The following is an 18,453-nucleotide window of genomic DNA, read 5'->3' on the forward strand; positions in this document are numbered from 1 at the left end:
CTGTTCCCTCCTGCCCAGAGAGCCTTGGGCAGTGACCAGCAGCCAGGAGCAGCCGGGCAGCTTTGCGAGGATAGGGTGCGTGCCTCCACACTTCCATCGCCTTGTTTTAAAATGCTGGTCGCGACCTAATAAACTGATATCCGTCACAGTAACAGGTTGTGACTTGCAGTTTGAAAAACAAAGCTGTATTTCACTGAAAAATTTTTGAAGCAACAGAAGTCTTGCAGTCATCATGTGTAGTTTAATCTCAAACTACAAATGAAGAGACTGGAACCCAAACAGCCAAGAGGTCAGCTGCTGAAACCTAAAACTGCGCTTCCGGAAGCATGTTCCCAGGGGCCCCGCCCCCCGGGGGAAACCAGCGTGACCGGGGCGTAGCCTCTTTCCCCCTCTACCCTCCTACCCTCCTACCCTCCTACCCTCCTACCCTCATCCTCGTCCGCCCCGTGCGCGGCGTAGCGACGGCAGGGGCCGCTGCGGCATGCGCCGGCGCCCTGGGGAACCAGCGAGATGCCCCGCCCCTTCGTGAGCTCATCGCCGCGCGTCGCGGTCGCGCGGAGACTGGCGTCAGACGAGCCGCAGGGTCGTGCAGCCGGGCAGTGAAGCGGTGAGTTGGTCCGCGCAGCCGGTGGGGATGGCAGTCGCTAACCGCCCAGGCTGGAGGGCGGGTGAGCGAGGGTGGGCCCGAGGCTGCCTCTAAGACGGTTTGCTCAGGAATGCTCTAGGCTGCGGGGCCTGAGGGTAGTGGCTTCCGTGACTCCATTTATCCTGGCTGCCTCTCGACGTGCGGGGCCTAAGGGGAGAGGGTAGATTGCCTCATCTTGCATCCTGAGGGTGTTCTCTGCAGCCTCGAGATTAGGGCTGCTTTCTCTGCAGTAAAGGTCTCAGTGTCCGTAGACGGAACGACTGTCTTAACCGAAGTTTTCCAGTGGTGGGCCACGCTGTCTTCTTAGGTAGCGAGCTGGACAGGTACAAGCACAGGCTGAGTTATCTTTGTTTCAAGTACCATGTAGTGTTATGGGTTGCTGACCTGCCTGAGTACTTTAATAGGGACATGTGTAAAGTTCTTTAGAAACACTGAGGAGGGAGCAATGAATTCTGCCTAGGAAGTTGGGAGGAAAGTTCTCTTAAGAGAGAAGGTAGCAAGAGAGGGCTTTGGGGTCCTCTTAGCTCTTAAATTATTAGAGGATAAGAAACTGATGTAAGAGGTAGTGTAGCTTGGTGGCCTATACTATAGCTTGTATCCACCTTCTACTGTCAGACTAACCTTAGGAAGCTTCCTTAACCTCTCTTGAGTCTCACTTTCCTTATCAGGAAGGTAGAGGTGATAATAAGAATATCTACTAAGTGGGGTGAGAGGGTTCAGTGAGCTAACCTATGTGTAGAACGTAAAACAGAGCCTGACTCATGGTATATCCTCAAACGTGCATTCATTGATAGAAGCACACCTCTGTCTTGAGGAGGCTGGCTTCATGGAGTTGGCTTCCTGCAAACCTTCCTACTCTTTTGTTTCTCTCTGTTGCAGGGATGTGAGGCAGGATTTGGAAGGGGAGAGGGTAGGCCTCTGCTTCACTGGGCAGAGGGCTGGTGCCCAAGCAGAGTTGTAATACTGTTCATTTCAGCAAAACTGGCTTGAGCTCCTGCCTGTCTTTCCTACCCTGGCCAAGATCCTGTTCTTGGGTCACAAATTAAGCACTACCAACTTGATTGAGATCTTCACAGGCAAAGATTATTTACAAATCGTTTGTTTGTTTTTTCTGTTATCCTTGGAAAACCTTCACGGTAGCCTTTTTGGGTTTACAAATTTAAAGCAAGTAACCTGAACCTGGATGCCTTAGCTGTATGGTCTCCTCTGTCGATGGATAGAATTGAGGGAGCCATGAACTTGGATGAGAAGAAAAATTGCATCCTTATGTTCTCTAACCTCTAACTGAAATTTAGCGTTTCTTTCGATTATGAATGTTGTCAACAAACCACAGTATTGACAGGTTGACTTTGTCACCAATAGAAATTACAGATATTTTCATATCTTAGCATACTGTGTAAGCTCATGACAACTTTGAAATTACGGTAGTTATTAGACTTGCTGCTAGATCTTGTTATGTAATGTGTAAATTAAGAATCACATGTTATGCTATCACAAATTTAATTTTTGTATTTGGTAAAATTTTTTTTTTTTTTGTATTTGGTAAAATTTTATTTCGGTATACAGTTGATCTTTATTCTCAGCTTCTGTATTTGCAAATTCATCTACATGTTAAAATTTATTTGTAGGCCCCAAGTCAGTACTTGCAGTGCTTTTGCGGTCTTTCTTGGACATGTGTGAGGTGGTGAAAATTTTGAGTCAACTGACACACATTCTCAGCTGCAGTTGAACAAGGAAACATTCTGCCTTCTTCAGTTCTCATGCTGTAAACAAGTGTCTTGTTTTCAGTCTGTTAGTGCCATGATTTTTGGATTTTTGTGCTTTTATTGGTAATTTCAGTGTTTAAAATGGCCCCCCCAAGCACAGTGCTAAAGTACTCTTAGTGTTCCTAAGTGCAGGAAGACTGTGATGTGCCTTATGGAGAAAACACACGTGTAGATAAACTTCATATAGGCAAGCATTTTGGTGCTGTTAGCCATAAGTTCAGTATTAATGAATTACCAACGTAAAATAAGGTGTCTTTATTATTTTAATAGACCTTTATTGGAGTATAATTGCTTCACAATATTGTGTTAGTTTCTGTTGTACACCAGAGTGAATCAGCCATATGCGTACATGTGTCCCCATATCCCCTCCCTCTTGAGCCTCCCTCCCACCCTCCCTATCCCACCCCTCTAGGTCATCGCAAAGCGCTGAGCTGATCTCCCTGTGCTATGCTGCTGCTTCCCACTAGCTATTTTACATTCAGTAGTGTATATATTTCGATGCTACTCTCACTTTGCCCCAGCTTCCCCCTCCCACCCCGTGTCCTCAAGTCCATTCTCTGTGTCGACATCTTTATTCCTGCCCTGCAACTAGGTTCATCAGTACCTTTTTTTTTCTTAGATTCCATATATATGTGTTAGCATATGGTATTTGTTTTTCTCTTTATGACTTACTTCATTCTGTATGACAGACTCTAGGTCCATCCACCTCACTACAAATAACTCAGTTTCATTTCTTTTTATGGCTGAGTAATATTCCATTGTATATATGTGCCACATCTTCTTTATCCATTCATCATCATCAAGTGTCGATGGACACTTAGGTTGCTTCCATGTCCTGGCTATTGTAAATAGTGCTGCAGTGAACATTGTGGTACATGTCTCTTTTTGAATTATGGTTTTCTCAGGGTATATGCCCAGTAGTGGGATTGCTGGGTCATATGGTAGTTCTGTTTTTAATTTTTTAAGGAACCTCCATACTGTTTTCCATAATGGTGGTGTCAGTTTACATTCCCACCAACAGTACAGGAGGGTTCCCTTTTCACCACACCCTTTGCAGCAGTTATTTTTTCTAGATGTTTTGATAATATCTATTCTGACCGTCGTGAGGTGATACCTCATTGTAGTTTTGAGAAACATGCATAAAACAAAGTTACATATTGTTTGGTTACCAAAAATATTATCAGAGTCTTGCAGGAACCTAATGCAGTGTCTCCCTTAGGAGCAGTGGATCAGTCAGTGTTCACTAATTCGGTGTTCAGTGATGTTATAGAACATAACTGCCTGGAATAACAAGAATGGCCCATACTTGGTTTCCTTTCTAATCCTATGTATTTTATTTTATGTATTTAAAAACATCCTGAGAAGGGGTTTATAGGCTTTACAAGGCTGCTAGAGGGTCTATAGCACACACAAAAAAGATCGAGAACTCTTATTATAGCCTGAGAAATTAAATCTATTCCTATGGTTAAGTTTGTGTTTAGCTGAGCTAAGTCCTTAAAGACTTCAGCACCTTTTGGGAGACATGTGTCTCCCTCTAGCTCATGTCCTCATTTACATGCCTACTGGCTCTTATAGGCATTTTTGGCTGAGATCCCCGCATGAACTCTAAGAACTTTGCTCCCCCATATTTGCTTGTTGAGTTTTGAATAAATAAAATTTTAAATTAAAAGGTCCTGTGGTTTTTATCTCTCTGAAGAGCAGCAAAGGAGGGAGACTGGTCCCTCTCTGTAGTCAGCTTGAGGAGAAGAAAACATGAGAGGTGATAGATACTAGTTGAGAAAGAAGTCCGTGCCACCTGGTAGGGCTTGTGAAGGGGGCCCCTGGGACTGATCCACAGAAAAGTGTCCGGGCAACTCTGCCAAAGAGTTGCCTTATTTTCTTGATCAAGGGGAACCTTCTGTAGCCCCCTCTGTCCTGATGACACCCCCTTACTGAAACCCTGGTATTGTTTCCACAGAGCTGTCTGGCCTTTAGCCCTTCATCCTTGGTTAAGGAAATGACCAACCAGGTAAGGCCTATGGAGAGAAAGAATATCAGTTGGTCTCTTTGGCAGGTTCGAGCCCAGTACGTTGTATGGGTGTGTAGTCAGAAAACTAGCATCTGATTCCTGCTCTTCTCCTGAAGAGTAGGGTGACCCTGGGCACCTAGTCACCAGAGGGTAGGTGGCACTAGTAAAATGCACAACACTAAGAGGAGGATTATTTTATCTAAGTCTGTACCACAGTTTACAAAGGGATTGAGGAAGCTTAAAAGAATTTGTACACAAAAACGAGAAAGAAACAAAGATCAGAAAAAGAGAAACATATCTTTGTAATAAATTAGGGACAGAGTTAACAGGTTATGCAGACTGTGTGGTTTTATACAGCTGCAAAAATTAAGCTGCAAACTGGACTCTGAGCTTCCTGGTGATCAGAGCAGGAAAAAACACGTAATTTACTACTCCCCTTTTTGGGTTGGTAATAGTGGTTAGGGAGAAGAGACAATAGTTTGCCTAAAATTAAAGAACTAATTTTTTTCTGGTATGACTCTACAAACCTTGCATGAGCAGGAATCAAGGAGCTCCTAAGAGATCAGGCAGGGGAAGCAGCTAACACTGTGGTGACTATATCAACCGGGGGGCAGGGCGGTGAGTTGGGTGCCAGGGGGTGTTTTAGGGAAGGGATGGGACACATCTGAAATCTGACCGTTGGTTTAATGTGTCTTCTGTTCTTTTTTAGTACAGTATTCTCTTCAAACAAGAGCAAGGTAAGCAGCTTGCCTGTTCAAGCAAATTTACCTATGAAAAACTGTTGTCCCTGGCGTAAGGGTTTTGTCATGCTGACCAGACATGCAGTTTCCAACTGTACTCTGCAGAAACATTGGCAGAAGCAGCTGAAAACAAATACACTTAAAAACAAACAACAACAACAACAAAAACCAAGCCACTAACTTAAAAGAAAAAGCAGGAGTCAAATGACAGACCGGAGAACTCCAGGCTGAGGAAAGCTTTCCCACCTGAGGAACTCTGAGCTTCCCAGCTATCAAAGTGAAAGAAGGAAACGCTTTGAGTCTCAGAAATCTGTTAATGCCACAGCTCATCTGGGGAGGTAAACTTGAGCCTGGCCCTGAACTCAGAAGTTCTCTTGGGGGTTTTTATCGGGCTCCTTCATTTACAACAAGTGCAGAGGACCTTTGACCCTCAATGAAAGTGAAGGATATAGTAACAGCGAGGTGAATTTCTGTCAAGACTACTGAGTGTGGGGGGTGGGCTGGGGGCTGTGCATTGGAGACAGTGGTGGGAATGGGAGCAGGAGGCAGGTCAGAGTTCAGTCTAGAAAGGTAACTGGCCAGTGATACCGGACTTCATACCTGAAAAGGAGTATGTGCCTGGACTATTCACATGTATCCCATTTCTCCACCACAGCCTGGATGAGTTAGGTAAAGCCTGGAGGGATTTGTGGAATGCCTAATAAAAGCTCTTCCACTTTAAGTAGGTGACATTTAGGTAGTCTAAAGTTTAAGCCAAAAGCATTCTTTCAGGTTAGCTAGCATAGGTAACTAGTAGCTAGTCAGGCATGCCAGTCAGCTACCTTGTATGCAGCGAATGCCATCCGGCTGGCAAGCTAGCAGGCTTGGGTCGCGTGGGGATTGTAACGGAAGCCATGTATGTAACTCACAGCTGTTTAAGTTGAATGCCCTTGTATTCATATCTTGAAAAGGTGTTCCTGGAGAAATGCTGCCAGGTATGAAGAAAGCCACCTTGTGCACTTGTCACATTTATATTCCTGCACCAGGTCTGCAGACCCACCGGCATGGCCTGCCAGATATGCAACTTAAAGACTTAGAATTTAAAGTGGACGTTAGTTAATAGAGAGGTTGGGTTTGAATCCCAGTTCTGCCTCTTCTTAGCTTTTGACTTCGGGTGAGCTACTAGGCTTCTCTAAGCCTCTGATTCCTTATCTGTAAAATGAAAATACTATTCACAGTACCTATTTCATAGGGTTGTTGTGGCTGAGGTAATACTTATAAAAGGATTAAAGTAATAACTGGCCCATTAAACATAATAGACATTGTGGCAAAAGGCAACTCATGCGTGGAAGCTGCTTTAGTTATTTATTTTCAGACCTGCCTACTGGTTTCCAAGGACCTCTAAGAAATAACTCTTATCAACTTTAGATCTCTTTTTGGGGTGGGTTTCACTTTAGCTAAGTGAGAGCCATTCCAAACTAATGCATGTTGGACAGCATGCTAAAGTAGAAAGGACATTGGATTACTATGGTACTGCTGCCCTACCTGGTAACCTGTGATTTGGGGCAAGTAGCTTCTTCAGAACCTCCAGTTTTCATATCTGCCTCCACAGTTATAATAAAAGCTGTATGAGAAAGCAGTTTGCAAAACAATAAAGTGATACAGGTAGATATTACCTCAGAGTTGTTGTAACAGTATTTCAGCTTCATCTTAGCACATTCAGTTTAGAAGTTGCATGAAGACTTTTAAAATGAAGCGCTTTCCATTCTAGCCCATGATGATGCCATTTGGTCAGTTGCCTGGGGGACAAACAAGAAAGAAAACTCTGAGACGGTGGTCACAGGATCCCTGGATGACCTGGTGAAGGTCTGGAAATGGTGAGTGCCCTCTCCTCTAACATGCAGCCTTGGAAATTGGGGTTTTTACTACTGGGCTCCCAAATTGCAATCAGAGAAGTATTAACTGTTTTCTGAGCAAGAAAGCAATAGTAGTATGGTGGTATACAAAGGCAGATTATTTTTCTCTCACTCGTTTTCCTGTTATTCGCTGTTCAGGCCCTATAGTTTAAGAAAAAAAAAAAAGTCTCATGGCTAAAAGTTGGCTGCATTTGGTGTTCTGTGGCTCTTGATTTCCTCTCTGATTCTGCTTTTCACAGACCATTGGTAATGCATACTTACAGGGGCCCAGAATTTCAGATGCCAGGTACAATGTGTTGTGTGTGAAGAAATCCATTTCTCTGTCCCCCATTGAAGGCGTGATGAGAAGCTGGACCTACAGTGGAGTCTGGAGGGCCATCAGCTGGGTGTGGTGTCTGTGGACATCAGCCACACCCTGCCCATTGCTGCGTCCAGCTCTCTTGATGCTCATATTCGTCTCTGGGACTTGGAAAACGGCAAACAGATAAAGTCTATAGATGCAGGACCTGGTAAGAGTTTTACTCTTAGAGAAGATACTAGAGGTTTACAATCCGTTTTTGAAACCTTTAGGGATAGATGTATTTTACAGTTCAGAATTTTTTGGATTTGAGACTGGTAATATGGGTGCATGAACTGTATGTCATGTAATACCTTCAGTGGGGCTGGGGGCAGCACTCTAATCAAATACTGATACCTCAGCGACTAAACATGAGTATTTACACTAAGAGAGGTATATACACGCTATAAATAGCCTTACATCAGTTCAGGTCAGGTTTTATTACCAAATGAATTTAAGTACTAAAATTATTTTTTTAAACTTACAGTTTTCATTGCCTTTGGGTTTCAGAATTGCTGATTTGGGATTGTGAACTTGTGTTTGAATGGTCCAGAGGTCCTCTGTTTGCTATATTCTGAATTGATACATTCACTGCCTTATAGAGGTCTAGAACATAAAGCACTGTGTCCTCATAGATCTGTATCATGGTAATCTCTACTAATTATGATTAAAGTGCCTGTTTCTAGTATATGATAGATATATGAAACTTCTAAAGAAACAAATCCATTGTTTGTTTGTTTTTTTAAGTTCTATAGGACAGCATAATCTTGTCCATTAGCCTTGATAAATATCTGAGGTAATGGAAGCTAATGATTTCAGTAGGTTGGATTAATGTGGAACAAGCAACATGACATTTCAGGATTCCTTGTAGCCTTATATTTACTTGTAAATGACTGCATAGCATTCATGAGCAGAGCCTGTTCTACCAGAATAGGTGATGACCGGTAGAGAGTACAGAGAGTCTGGTCCCTCTCTGGCACACCCCTCTGTGGGTTGACTACGGAAGAGCTGCTCAGGGATTTCCTTAACTTAATTCCCTTGATTGGAGACCCAGGTGGATTTGTCTCCCAGTGGTTATGTTCAGTAGACCCTATAGGCTGTACTTATTCTGGAAAGAATGATGGTCCGAGGGTTTTAAGGACTCTGGGTTGTCTGGAAACTGAGTTCATTTCCCCTCAGTGGCAATGTTCCATGTCTCTGATTCTTAACTATTACAGCTTTTTAAATAATGCATATGTCCAATCCCTATTTTGGATCCACTGAATCACAGTTATTGGGGTGTGTGGGCTGGGATATGTATTTGAAAAAAGCTACCCAGACACTCTGACTCCCCAGATGATTGTTTTTGCATGTGTCCTTGCCCTGTTGAAATCTCTTACAGAGGACTTGGGTCCCCAAACTAGCCCACAAAGTCTGTTAAGACTCTGCTTTATAGCTGAGAGGAGGAAGAGGCAGATCTGTTGCTGCCTTTTCATATTGGACACCTAAGCCCTCCCATGACGCCAAGGTCACTGCGTGGTTTTGTGCCCCCCCCCCCACCCCGGGCACACCACAGCTGAAGAAATGATTACTGGATTGGTTCCAAGGAAAAGGATGGTGTCTGTATCCACCTTGCCTTCCCTGACAAATAGTACCTTAAACTACATACTGGTTCCACGTGTGGCAAATGATCATTGAAAGATTACTGTTAGGAAAGAAAAAAGATACTGAGATGAGTAGAGGGTTGGGTTTATTTTCTTTTTGGATAGGAATATTCCTAAACTATACCAGACCATTAAACAACAGTTATTTGGGTGAGTAATAAAAGCAAGCATTGCTATTGACAACTAAGGAGTGGCTGAATTGAATTCATCTGAAGGTAAAACTAATAAGTCTAGGTCTAATGAATGTAGGGAAATGGGCATTTACATTATACCTATCTTGAAAATATGCCTGGAGAATGTGAAAGAAGGAACAGAAGAAGGAGAAAAAGACAAGAAAGAAAATCTCAGATCCTGAAGAAGAAAGTGAGGAAGTAGAAGAAAGGGAAGATGAAGGGGAAGATCCTCCATTGGGCACCTCACCCATCCTGTAGCTCCAGCAAACTGACATTGAAGAAGAACAAAGGCGGAGGCATAGGGGCCTCTCAACATCAGATGGTTCAAGATGTCCCAATGTAAAGAAAAGCTACTCTTTTGCTGATGAGGTGGAACTTAGTGATTTATTATGCAAATGTTAAAATAAATTTTAGACTGCACATTTTAATGGAGGAATAAAAATTCCAAAAAAAAAAATTCCTTCAATTTCGAGTATAAGGATATTTGCCACTAAAAGTTCTATATTATCAAACAGTTAATAGGCAAATGTAAAAATAATTCAAAAGTGTGATTTTATTAAACTTCAAGGAATAAAAATCAGATTTTCTAGTAACTATTATACCTGTAAACAGTTAATTATGATAGGAATAAGAAAACAATCCTGTTAGAATAATGCTTTACTCATTTAGGAGTAAAGATAGATATTAAAGAGCAGTTATTTGAGAGATTGATTATAAAAGCTTTTTCAGATCTTCTTGGTTAATTGAGCCCTGTTGAAGTTAATTTCCTTTTTAAAACAAATATTTCATAAGAAAAGTGATAGAGCTAAATTATTTATTATTACTTTGAATATGTGTGTTAAAATTTGTGAGAGGGCTTCCCTGGTGGCACAGTGGTTGAGAGTCCACCTGCCGATGCAGGGGACACAGGTTCGTGCCCCAGTCCGGGAGGATCCCACATGCCGCGGAGCGGCTGGGCCCGTGAGCCATGGCCACTGAGCCTGCGTGTCCGGAGCCTGTGCTCCGCAACGGGAGAGGCCACAACAGTGAGAGGCCCGCATACTGCAAAAAAAAAAAAAAAAATTGTGAGAGATTTTTTATTTTAAAACTCACCGTGGAACATGGTGCTGACCCATCTGTGCTAGGAGCCCCTGTCTACCATGAGTTAAGCTCAGAGAGGCCTTCACTCTCCCCTGGGCTGAGAAGGGCCCTCTTTGAGCCCTGCCCCAGGAATAAGGAGAGTGACATGGGAAGGAGCCTTTCTCTCCTCTCCCTTTGATCTAACAAGTACTGTTTCTGGGCAGGTGCAGGAGGGGCAGGACTTAGGGTACATTCCCATATAAGAGTGGGTATGGGCAAAGGGACCTAGACTAGCACTGGACAACTAGATTATTCCTTGGCCTCTAGGCTCTGCCCCCGAAAGCTCCCAAAGCTCTTTGGGGTTGCCTATGAAGAGGTTCCCATGTAGCTGAGAAAAGAAATGCTAAAATATTATCGGTGGTCCAGATGGAAATACAAAGCACATGTGTTTACCCAGGCTGCCCATGAGTCTGGAGACTTTTACACAGAAGCACTGTGATACACAAATAACATTTGAATAGAACGCTTGAAATTAGGCTGTGTGGTATAACTTAAAAACTAGCTGATTTTTTTTTAAACAAGCAGTGCCTCTTTCCAGTCCTTACTCTCTGTTAATTTGTGGTAAATACTTTGTCATATTACAGTTTTATATAAGAGTATTTCTCGTACCTTTTCATTTATTTACAGTTTTATTGAGGTAGACTTTCACCTCTATAATTGCACTCTGTAATTAACCCATTGTAAGTATACAGTTTAACAGGTTTTAGTAAATTTCCACAGTTGTGCAGCCACCACTCTAATTTGGTTTTAGAACACTGCCATGCCCCACAAAAGTTCCCTCATGCCCATTTATAGTTAATCTGTGCTCCCACCCTCAGCCTCAGGCAACCACTGATCGGCTTTCTGTGCCTATAGTTTTGCCTTTTTGAAAAATTTCACATAAGTGAAATCGTATTGTCTTATACATCTTCATTCTTTCTTTAGCATAATGTTTTTGAGGTTCATCCGTGTTGTAGCATGTATCAGTAGTTGGTTCCTTTTTATTGCTGAGCAGTGAGTATTCCATTATGGGATATTCCACGTTTTGTTCATCCATTTACCAGTTCATGGACATTTCGATTCTCTCCAATTTTTTAATATTCTGAGTAATGCTGCTATGAGCATTCAGGTACAAGTCTGTGCATGGACATGTGTTTTCATTTCTGAGTGGAACTGCTGTGTATTATGGTAAGTGTTTTTACTTAAAGTGTCAAACTGTTTTTCAAAGTAGCTGTACCATTTTATTTTCCCACCAGTGTATGAGGATTTTGGTTTCTCCACATCCTTGCTAACACTTGGTATTGTCCTGTCTATCTACATTTTTAGTAAAAATTTAAGACGCCCTTAAACTAAATTGGTATAGAATTAATATCTTCACAACTTTTTTAAAATTAAAGTCACATCTTTTCTCACTATAGTTTTTTCCCTTCTTTTTTCTGTTCAGTGGATGCCTGGACTTTGGCCTTTTCTCCTGATTCCCAGTATCTGGCCACAGGAACTCATGTGGGGAAAGTGAACATTTTTGGTGTGGAAAGTGGGAAAAAGGAATATTCTTTGGACACAAGAGGAAAATTCATTCTTAGTATTGCATATGTAAGGAAACGTTGCTCACTTTTTCTCTCTCTGATTCTTTCAGTTTACTCTTCTAGCCCATTGTATTCCTTGGTAAGCGTTCTGCATTGGTCTTGTCAGGCAGCTACTGGCATGGTTTGCCAGTCAGCCAGTTAGACCTGCAGCCAGCAGATTGCTTGTGTTTGGTGGGGATGGCTTAACAATATGGAGCTTCAAATGATCTCAATATGTTCTCTGCGCAGAGTCCTGATGGGAAGTATCTGGCCAGTGGAGCCATAGACGGAATCATCAATATTTTTGATATTGCAACCGGGAAACTTCTGCACACGCTGGAAGGTGTGGTTCATCGTTTATTTTGTGCAAACTGGGTTATCAGATCACAAAGGAAGACGTATTCTTTCATTAAAATGCTGCTAAATGGCAAATGAGCATTAGGTTTGCAAAACATCAATCTCAGTTGGAGATCTCAAATGCCTCTAAGGTTCAGTTTTGTCACTAGTTATAACCTAGACATATTAGCTCTTGTACCAGTGTTAAATGCTTTTTTTGGTGAACAGGCCTTTTATTTATGTGTTAATATATCCTAGCTATATGAGTGTCTTATTTCTGTCATGTTTGGTTCTAAAGAACTTTGTGATTAGAAAATAACTGCTTTTTGTCAGTAATTTGAAGGTAGATGAAAGTGCTGTGCCTACCCTTTGCACTGATGACCTCTGGGCAGGAGAACTGGGTACTAGAACAGGGGAAGGGCTGGAGGGCGACTTCTACTCTGTATTCTTTTGTACTATTCTGAATCCTACCAAGAGGATATATTACCTCTTCAGTGTATCCTTTACTCTACAACAAAGGATTTGGTAGGGAAATAGCATCCTATTTGTTCAACCTTGCAAATCAGAAACGATGCATATTTCCATGTTTGGCCATATCTGTGGCAGAGGAGTTTCTTCTAAGCAATGTGTGCTGAGGTCCAGTTGGTCAAGGAAGGGATCTGAGGTGAAATGGCTCCAGCAGGAGGGGCCTGGGTTATGTGCATGTTTCTAGAGCATTAGAAGGAAGGGTCCAGTCAGTACCCTCTGACTGAAGCAGCTGGGCAGTGCAACCCAGTGACTTACAGTCATTAAAAGTGACATAGTTAGTGGACACTGTATTAGTTAACAAGCGTCTTTGTGAATTTCAGGCCACGCTATGCCCATTCGCTCCTTGACTTTTTCCCCGGATTCGCAGCTCCTTGTCACTGCTTCAGATGATGGCTACATCAAGATCTATGATGTGTAAGTTACCTGTTGGGATTCAAGGCTTCTCACTTAATACCAATGCCTGTTTTGCCTCTTATCATTAGGAGGAGCCCTAGCAAGTGTGCTGCTCCCTCTCTGGGTCTAGGAAAGACTTGTGTTCAGGTCCTGTCAGACGCTCAGTCTCCCCAGTCATTCCTCCCCTGTCAGCGTCCCTGCTTTGAGCTTAGAATGTTATGGAGGAAGACGTGCATGGGTTACCTACTAGGATCACATACTTGCTACTTTTTTTCAGGCATCCTGTCTGTTGTGATTTTAAATTCTTTTAGGTAGGTAAGTAGTGTACAGTTGAGGAGATGGAGCCATGGGCTGTAGCTGGCTTGGAGTGATGGTAAACAATTAGAACATCCATTTTCTAGGGGTGTTCTAGAAGGTACTTCTCTGCCCTAGTTAGGGAACTGTCAGTTCATAAGCCAGCTTGCAGCAGGTCTAGATGAGGGAGCTTTTTTGTTGTTGGTTTTTGACCACAGGTATAGAAGTGAGTTAATCTTCAGTTCACGGCTCTGTTTCATTGGAAGCCTGTGCAAGGGCCCTTTCTCTTGTTGTTTCCCCCTGTCTTTCTCAGTCCCCACTCCTTTTCACCCCTGAGGTCTCCCCTATACGGTGTTTGACGTGTGTGTGATGCTTTGACTCAGTACTGCAATCCGTGTGCCTCTGGTTCCTGGCTTCCAAAGGTAGCATTCTAATCCACTGGGTGCATATGTTACACTTCTTCCCAACGACGGGTGCCACAACCACGATCATCCACGTGCATGTCCTTTTATGGGCCTGTGAGAGTTTTTCGGGAGTTTAAACTTGGGGGCTTTTGGAGGACGAAAAGTTGTCAAAGAGACATGGAATGAGAACTGCAGCTTCTGGAATTAGAGCTGAATGAGGGTGTTAGGGTCTGGGGGGAAGATGCCTCTCTCAAACTGTGCTTGCCTGTCAGTAGCAGAGCCAATATAAATAGCAGCAATTCCTTAAGTATCCAGTTTTCTTTAATAAGGCTTTCAGTGCTACAATTTCATCATCCTCCCAACAACCGGTAAGGTAGCGCGGATTAGCGTCCCCATAATGCAGGCGAGAAGCCCAAGCTGAGGTGGTGGTTTGGCTAAGGTGCTGTTACTGAATGAACACCTAGGACTTTTACCTTCTTGTGATCCCACTGCTTTCCACTGAGGCCACCTCTCCTCCTCGTACCTAACTGAGGTTTGCTCTACTCTTCTGGGTTCAGAGGTGAAACTGCTGGCTGGCCTCAGTCGGGTCTTAGGATTGTTTTCCAGCCATAAGTGATTTCATTTCACTTTTTTAAAGAGTGAAAATGACTGTAGTAATTAGATCTGTCTTGTTCTTGGTTAGCTTAAAAATGGTCTATCCAAGCCACATCTGTTGTAAAGAGTACATCTTGATACATTCCTTAGACACAAGGCACTGGCCCTATATGGAAAGGGTACTGGGTGGGCAGGGGTCAGAACCTGCAACTGCCCTGAGATGGCCTACTTGCCCCTGCTGGTTGTGTTTCCTCATCTTAGGAGTTGGCTTGCTGAGCCTTCTTTATTTTGAGCTTTTTAAGCTCTGCTTGTTCAGGATTTTATTTTTGGCTCTTGGTGACATTGACATATTTGGGGTTAATGCTGTTGAAAATTTTGTTTCTGCAGTGTGTGATGCTACTTCATTGAAAAGGGGAATTTTTAAACTAATACTGTGGTGATTATAAGGATAGCAGATTTGGTCCAATTAAACAGGCAATTAAGAGTATACCTTCCATTTCAGTGATTGTATTCCAAAAGTTAACCTCTCCATTTTATTTGAAACTCCCATTTCAGACAGCACGCTAACTTGGCTGGCACGCTGAGTGGCCATGCATCCTGGGTGCTGAACGTTGCATTTTGTCCTGATGACACACACTTTGTTTCCAGGTACTTATGATTCTTATCAGTTTCTAAAATGTTAGGAAGATGAAGATGGTCATCTTGTATGAATTGCCTTAAAATTTGAAGACCCTTTTTAAATTCAGATAGCCTTTGTTTTCTGCAGTGTTTTTTAAATTGTGAAGTTAATTGTCCTTAGCTGGAACAAAAGTGGATTCTTTTGAACAGTTCAGCTCTTAGTTTCTGCCTTATAAATCTAGGCTTCTACCTACAGTTACTTAAGGGACTGTAGTAACAGTACAGTTACTACTGTAACAGTAACAGTTACTACTGTAACAGTAACAGTTACTACTACAGTTACTACTGTAACTGTTACTACTACTACAGTTACTACTGTAACACAGGATAACACAGTTACAGTAGTAACTTCAGATATGAAAATCTGTTCTTAAAATGTTGTGCTTTGAGACCCCAATGTTGTTTAGGCCCAGGATGGCCAAGACAGTTGAAAAACAGGAGATGGATGGCTTAATAGCATTGCACAGAGGTTTACAGAAGCCTCTGAGAACCTTTATTTTGAAGCTTTCACGGGCCTCCCTCCCATCCGGATATAGGACTCTCATCCGAGACTCCTGATGAGAACATTTAATATGAAGGCCAGGCAGATCAGAAGTTCAGGGAAATAGCTGCTCTGTGAGACGGGAAAGCCAACCAGTGGTGCCAACATCCTTGGCCACCTTTTGGGGCCCTGGATGGCCACTTGTGTACCCAGGCACCAAGGGGGCCTCTAGGTAGGCTGAGTGAAGGAGTGTGGGATTTTTGATCAGGTTCTTTCCAACTTCAAACCAGTCTGAGAACTTTTCTGATACTAATGTTCCCTTTTTTAAAATAGCTCATCTGACAAAAGTGTAAAGGTTTGGGATGTTGGAACGAGGACTTGTGTTCACACCTTCTTTGACCACCAGGACCAGGTATGGCATAATTAACATTCATATTCCTTTGGATTGCTAGCATTGTCTGACCACTGTGCCAAAACTCATTCCTTTTCCTAACCTTGCTGCTTGGGTTGTCAAGACCAGTCGACCCTTGGGGCTGAGCTACTCTGATTGCTTGGATGTCCATCCAGCCCGTGTTCCTGTGCGCACTCGGGGGTGCAGAGGCTCAGGACGTGCTGTCAGCCTAGCAACCCACAAGGCATGATATGTCCCTGTGTAGGTCAGAAAACGGGTACTAGCCAACAGCTTTTAAATGCCTTCTTTGAAACATGCTGCAGCTGGTGCCTGGGGCGTGCCTGGGCCCTTTTCTGGGTACAGCTGGGCCATGGCTGGCTCAAGAAGAACCTGCTTCCTCAGAAGCTTCCATTCCATTCCACAGCCATCGCTTTTCTCTTTTGGAGCGGCCCAAAGAAGTGAAGTGATTTTTTTTTTCTTTGAATATACTTGAAGCCAGAAATTCTTACAGGTTGTTTGAAGTTAGTGATATTACTAACTTTTGTTTCAGTCTTTAAATTAGGGAGAAGAGGCTTTGTTTTCATAGGAGTCTTATCTTTCCAAGATGAATGTGAAATGATAAAGGCATTCTAGTGCAGGGCTTCTCCGTCTTTAATGTGCACAGGAATCTCCTGGGGATCTGGTAACAATGCAGATGCTGATTCAGTGGGTCTGGCCTGGGCCTGAGTTTTTGTGTTCGTCACAAGCTCCAGGTGAGGCTAGCATTGCTGGTTCCAACCACTTTGAATAGCAAGGGTCTTGGGGAAGTAGTATAAAAAATAAAATACCCAGGGCTTCCCTGGTGGCGCAGTGGTTGAGCATCCGCCTGCCGATGCAGGGGACACAGGTTCGTGCCCCAGTCTGGGAAGATCCCACATGCCGCGGAGCGGCTAGGCCTGTGAGCCATGGCCGCTGAGCCTGTGCGTCCAGAGCCTGTGCTCCGGAACGGGAGAGGCCACAACAGTGAGAGGCCCGCGTACCGCAAAAAAAATAAAATAAAATAAAATAAAATACCCATGGCAGTATAAAGTTGTCTTTTAAGATATTTTAAATGCTCTTATGGCAATCTCATAGAATCTCTTCGGAATGCAGCTTAAAGTTAACAGTTGTTCATGCTTTTTTACATTTAATCTTAAATTGTTGCCAACAAAGTTGAGGGGGTTTAATTTTGACATTCCACTACTGGATTTAAACATTTAACTCAGGGAGTAAGACCTGGCTGGCTGTGTTGCTTGGCAGGTGAAGGTCAGTGTGTGGTGCTTTCCTCAGAGGAAGACGTTTGGAGTGGAAATGAGGCCATCACCTGGCCCAATCACAGCACTGAAATCAGGGCTAGAACACCCAACTAAGGGGTAGGGTGACAGGCTGACCTGATAAAACTCCTGCCACATCAGTTCTGTCTGGGAAGGAGGTGTGAATCTGTTAATTCAGTACATAGCAAATGAAAGCAATGACGTGTGACGCCAAGTTATCTCTAGGGACAGGCAGGTTTCATAGGCCTCTAATAAGAGAGTGAGAAGTACTGACCGTGGTGGGGGCGAGCCCGAGGAGGTAGGTGAGGAGCACAGTTTGCAATGATCCCCGTAGGCAGCGACCTCAGGGTAGTTGGGCCTTTTCCTTCCTGGAAACATAAATGAGACCACATGCTGGTCCCTTGTGGGTTCCATCTTCACAGCATTAGGTCACTTCCTAGATTGTGAATCTTTGAAAGGTTTGTAGATATCTTGATTTGTGTTTAGAAATGAAATTTTCTTGAGTTGGGAGGTGAGTGGAATGATAATCAAACAGTAGTAATAGAAGATCCCTGGTTAGAGGAAAGGCAGAAAGCACGAGAACATCCTCATCTCAGTGTTTTTCTAGATTCAGTATAATGAGAATAGAGTAAGGATGTTCATTCATAAAGAATAAAGGTGTTAGTGGAATTTTTTTTTCTTTTTATTTACAGGTCTGGGGAGTAAAATACAATGGAAATGGCTCAAAGATTGTGTCTGTCGGAGATGATCAGGAAATTCACATCTACGATTGTCCAATTTAAACATCAATCTTCCAGGCTAATGCTGCAGAAAGAATGTATAGATTGATCATGACATTCCTTACCTTTCTAGCTTGTTTAAAAGAAATATAGCATTTATTGTAGCAAACACTTAAATTTTGTAGATACAGTATAAATCTTTTCATGTTTTATTGGAAACGCCATTCATACTGTAACATAAAGTGTTCTTAATGCAAACACCCATGTTCTTGAACATGCTTCGTTTTCATTTGCCCTGTTACTGGTAGAACAGTGAGAGGAATCAGCATCCTTATGTGAAACCGAGTATCTGCCTCAGAAATGAATACATCCAGGCACTTACTGAACTTGCCAGTACAGAAATTCAGGCTCACTCTTCCAAGGAATGAGTCATGCAGAAGCTGTAAGAGAAAGCTAATCTATTTCAGAATGG

The 18,453-nt window shown here is 42.9% G+C and overlaps 1 protein-coding gene across 1 annotated transcript; it reads left to right on the forward strand.

Annotated features, from left to right (window-relative positions):
- Positions 1-526: 526 nt before the first annotated feature.
- On the forward strand, positions 527-18,245 carry SKIC8 (SKI8 subunit of superkiller complex). Its single transcript, XM_067755286.1, has 11 exons — positions 527-607; positions 4,370-4,420; positions 5,130-5,157; positions 6,911-7,016; positions 7,392-7,564; positions 11,751-11,899; positions 12,121-12,214; positions 13,056-13,149; positions 14,976-15,068; positions 15,913-15,991; positions 17,955-18,245. The coding sequence occupies exons 2-11, from the start codon at positions 4,409-4,411 to the stop codon at positions 18,042-18,044; spliced, it is 918 nt and encodes a 305-aa protein (XP_067611387.1). The 5' UTR covers positions 527-607; positions 4,370-4,408; the 3' UTR covers positions 18,045-18,245.
- Positions 18,246-18,453: the final 208 nt, after the last annotated feature.

The sequence above is a fragment of the Pseudorca crassidens genome, chromosome 1, assembly GCF_039906515.1.
Source record: "Pseudorca crassidens isolate mPseCra1 chromosome 1, mPseCra1.hap1, whole genome shotgun sequence".
Classification (NCBI taxonomy): domain Eukaryota; kingdom Metazoa; phylum Chordata; class Mammalia; order Artiodactyla; family Delphinidae; genus Pseudorca; species Pseudorca crassidens.

What these genes read in the sequence shown, in the direction of transcription:
- SKIC8 (XM_067755286.1), top strand. An exon ending in ACTTCTGCACACGCTGGAAG is followed by an intron (nt 12,215 to 13,055) that starts GTGTGGTTCATC and finishes TGTGAATTTCAG; the next exon opens with GCCACGCTATGCCCATTCGC. An exon ending in TCTTTGACCACCAGGACCAG is followed by an intron (nt 15,992 to 17,954) that starts GTATGGCATAAT and finishes TTTTATTTACAG; the next exon opens with GTCTGGGGAGTAAAATACAA.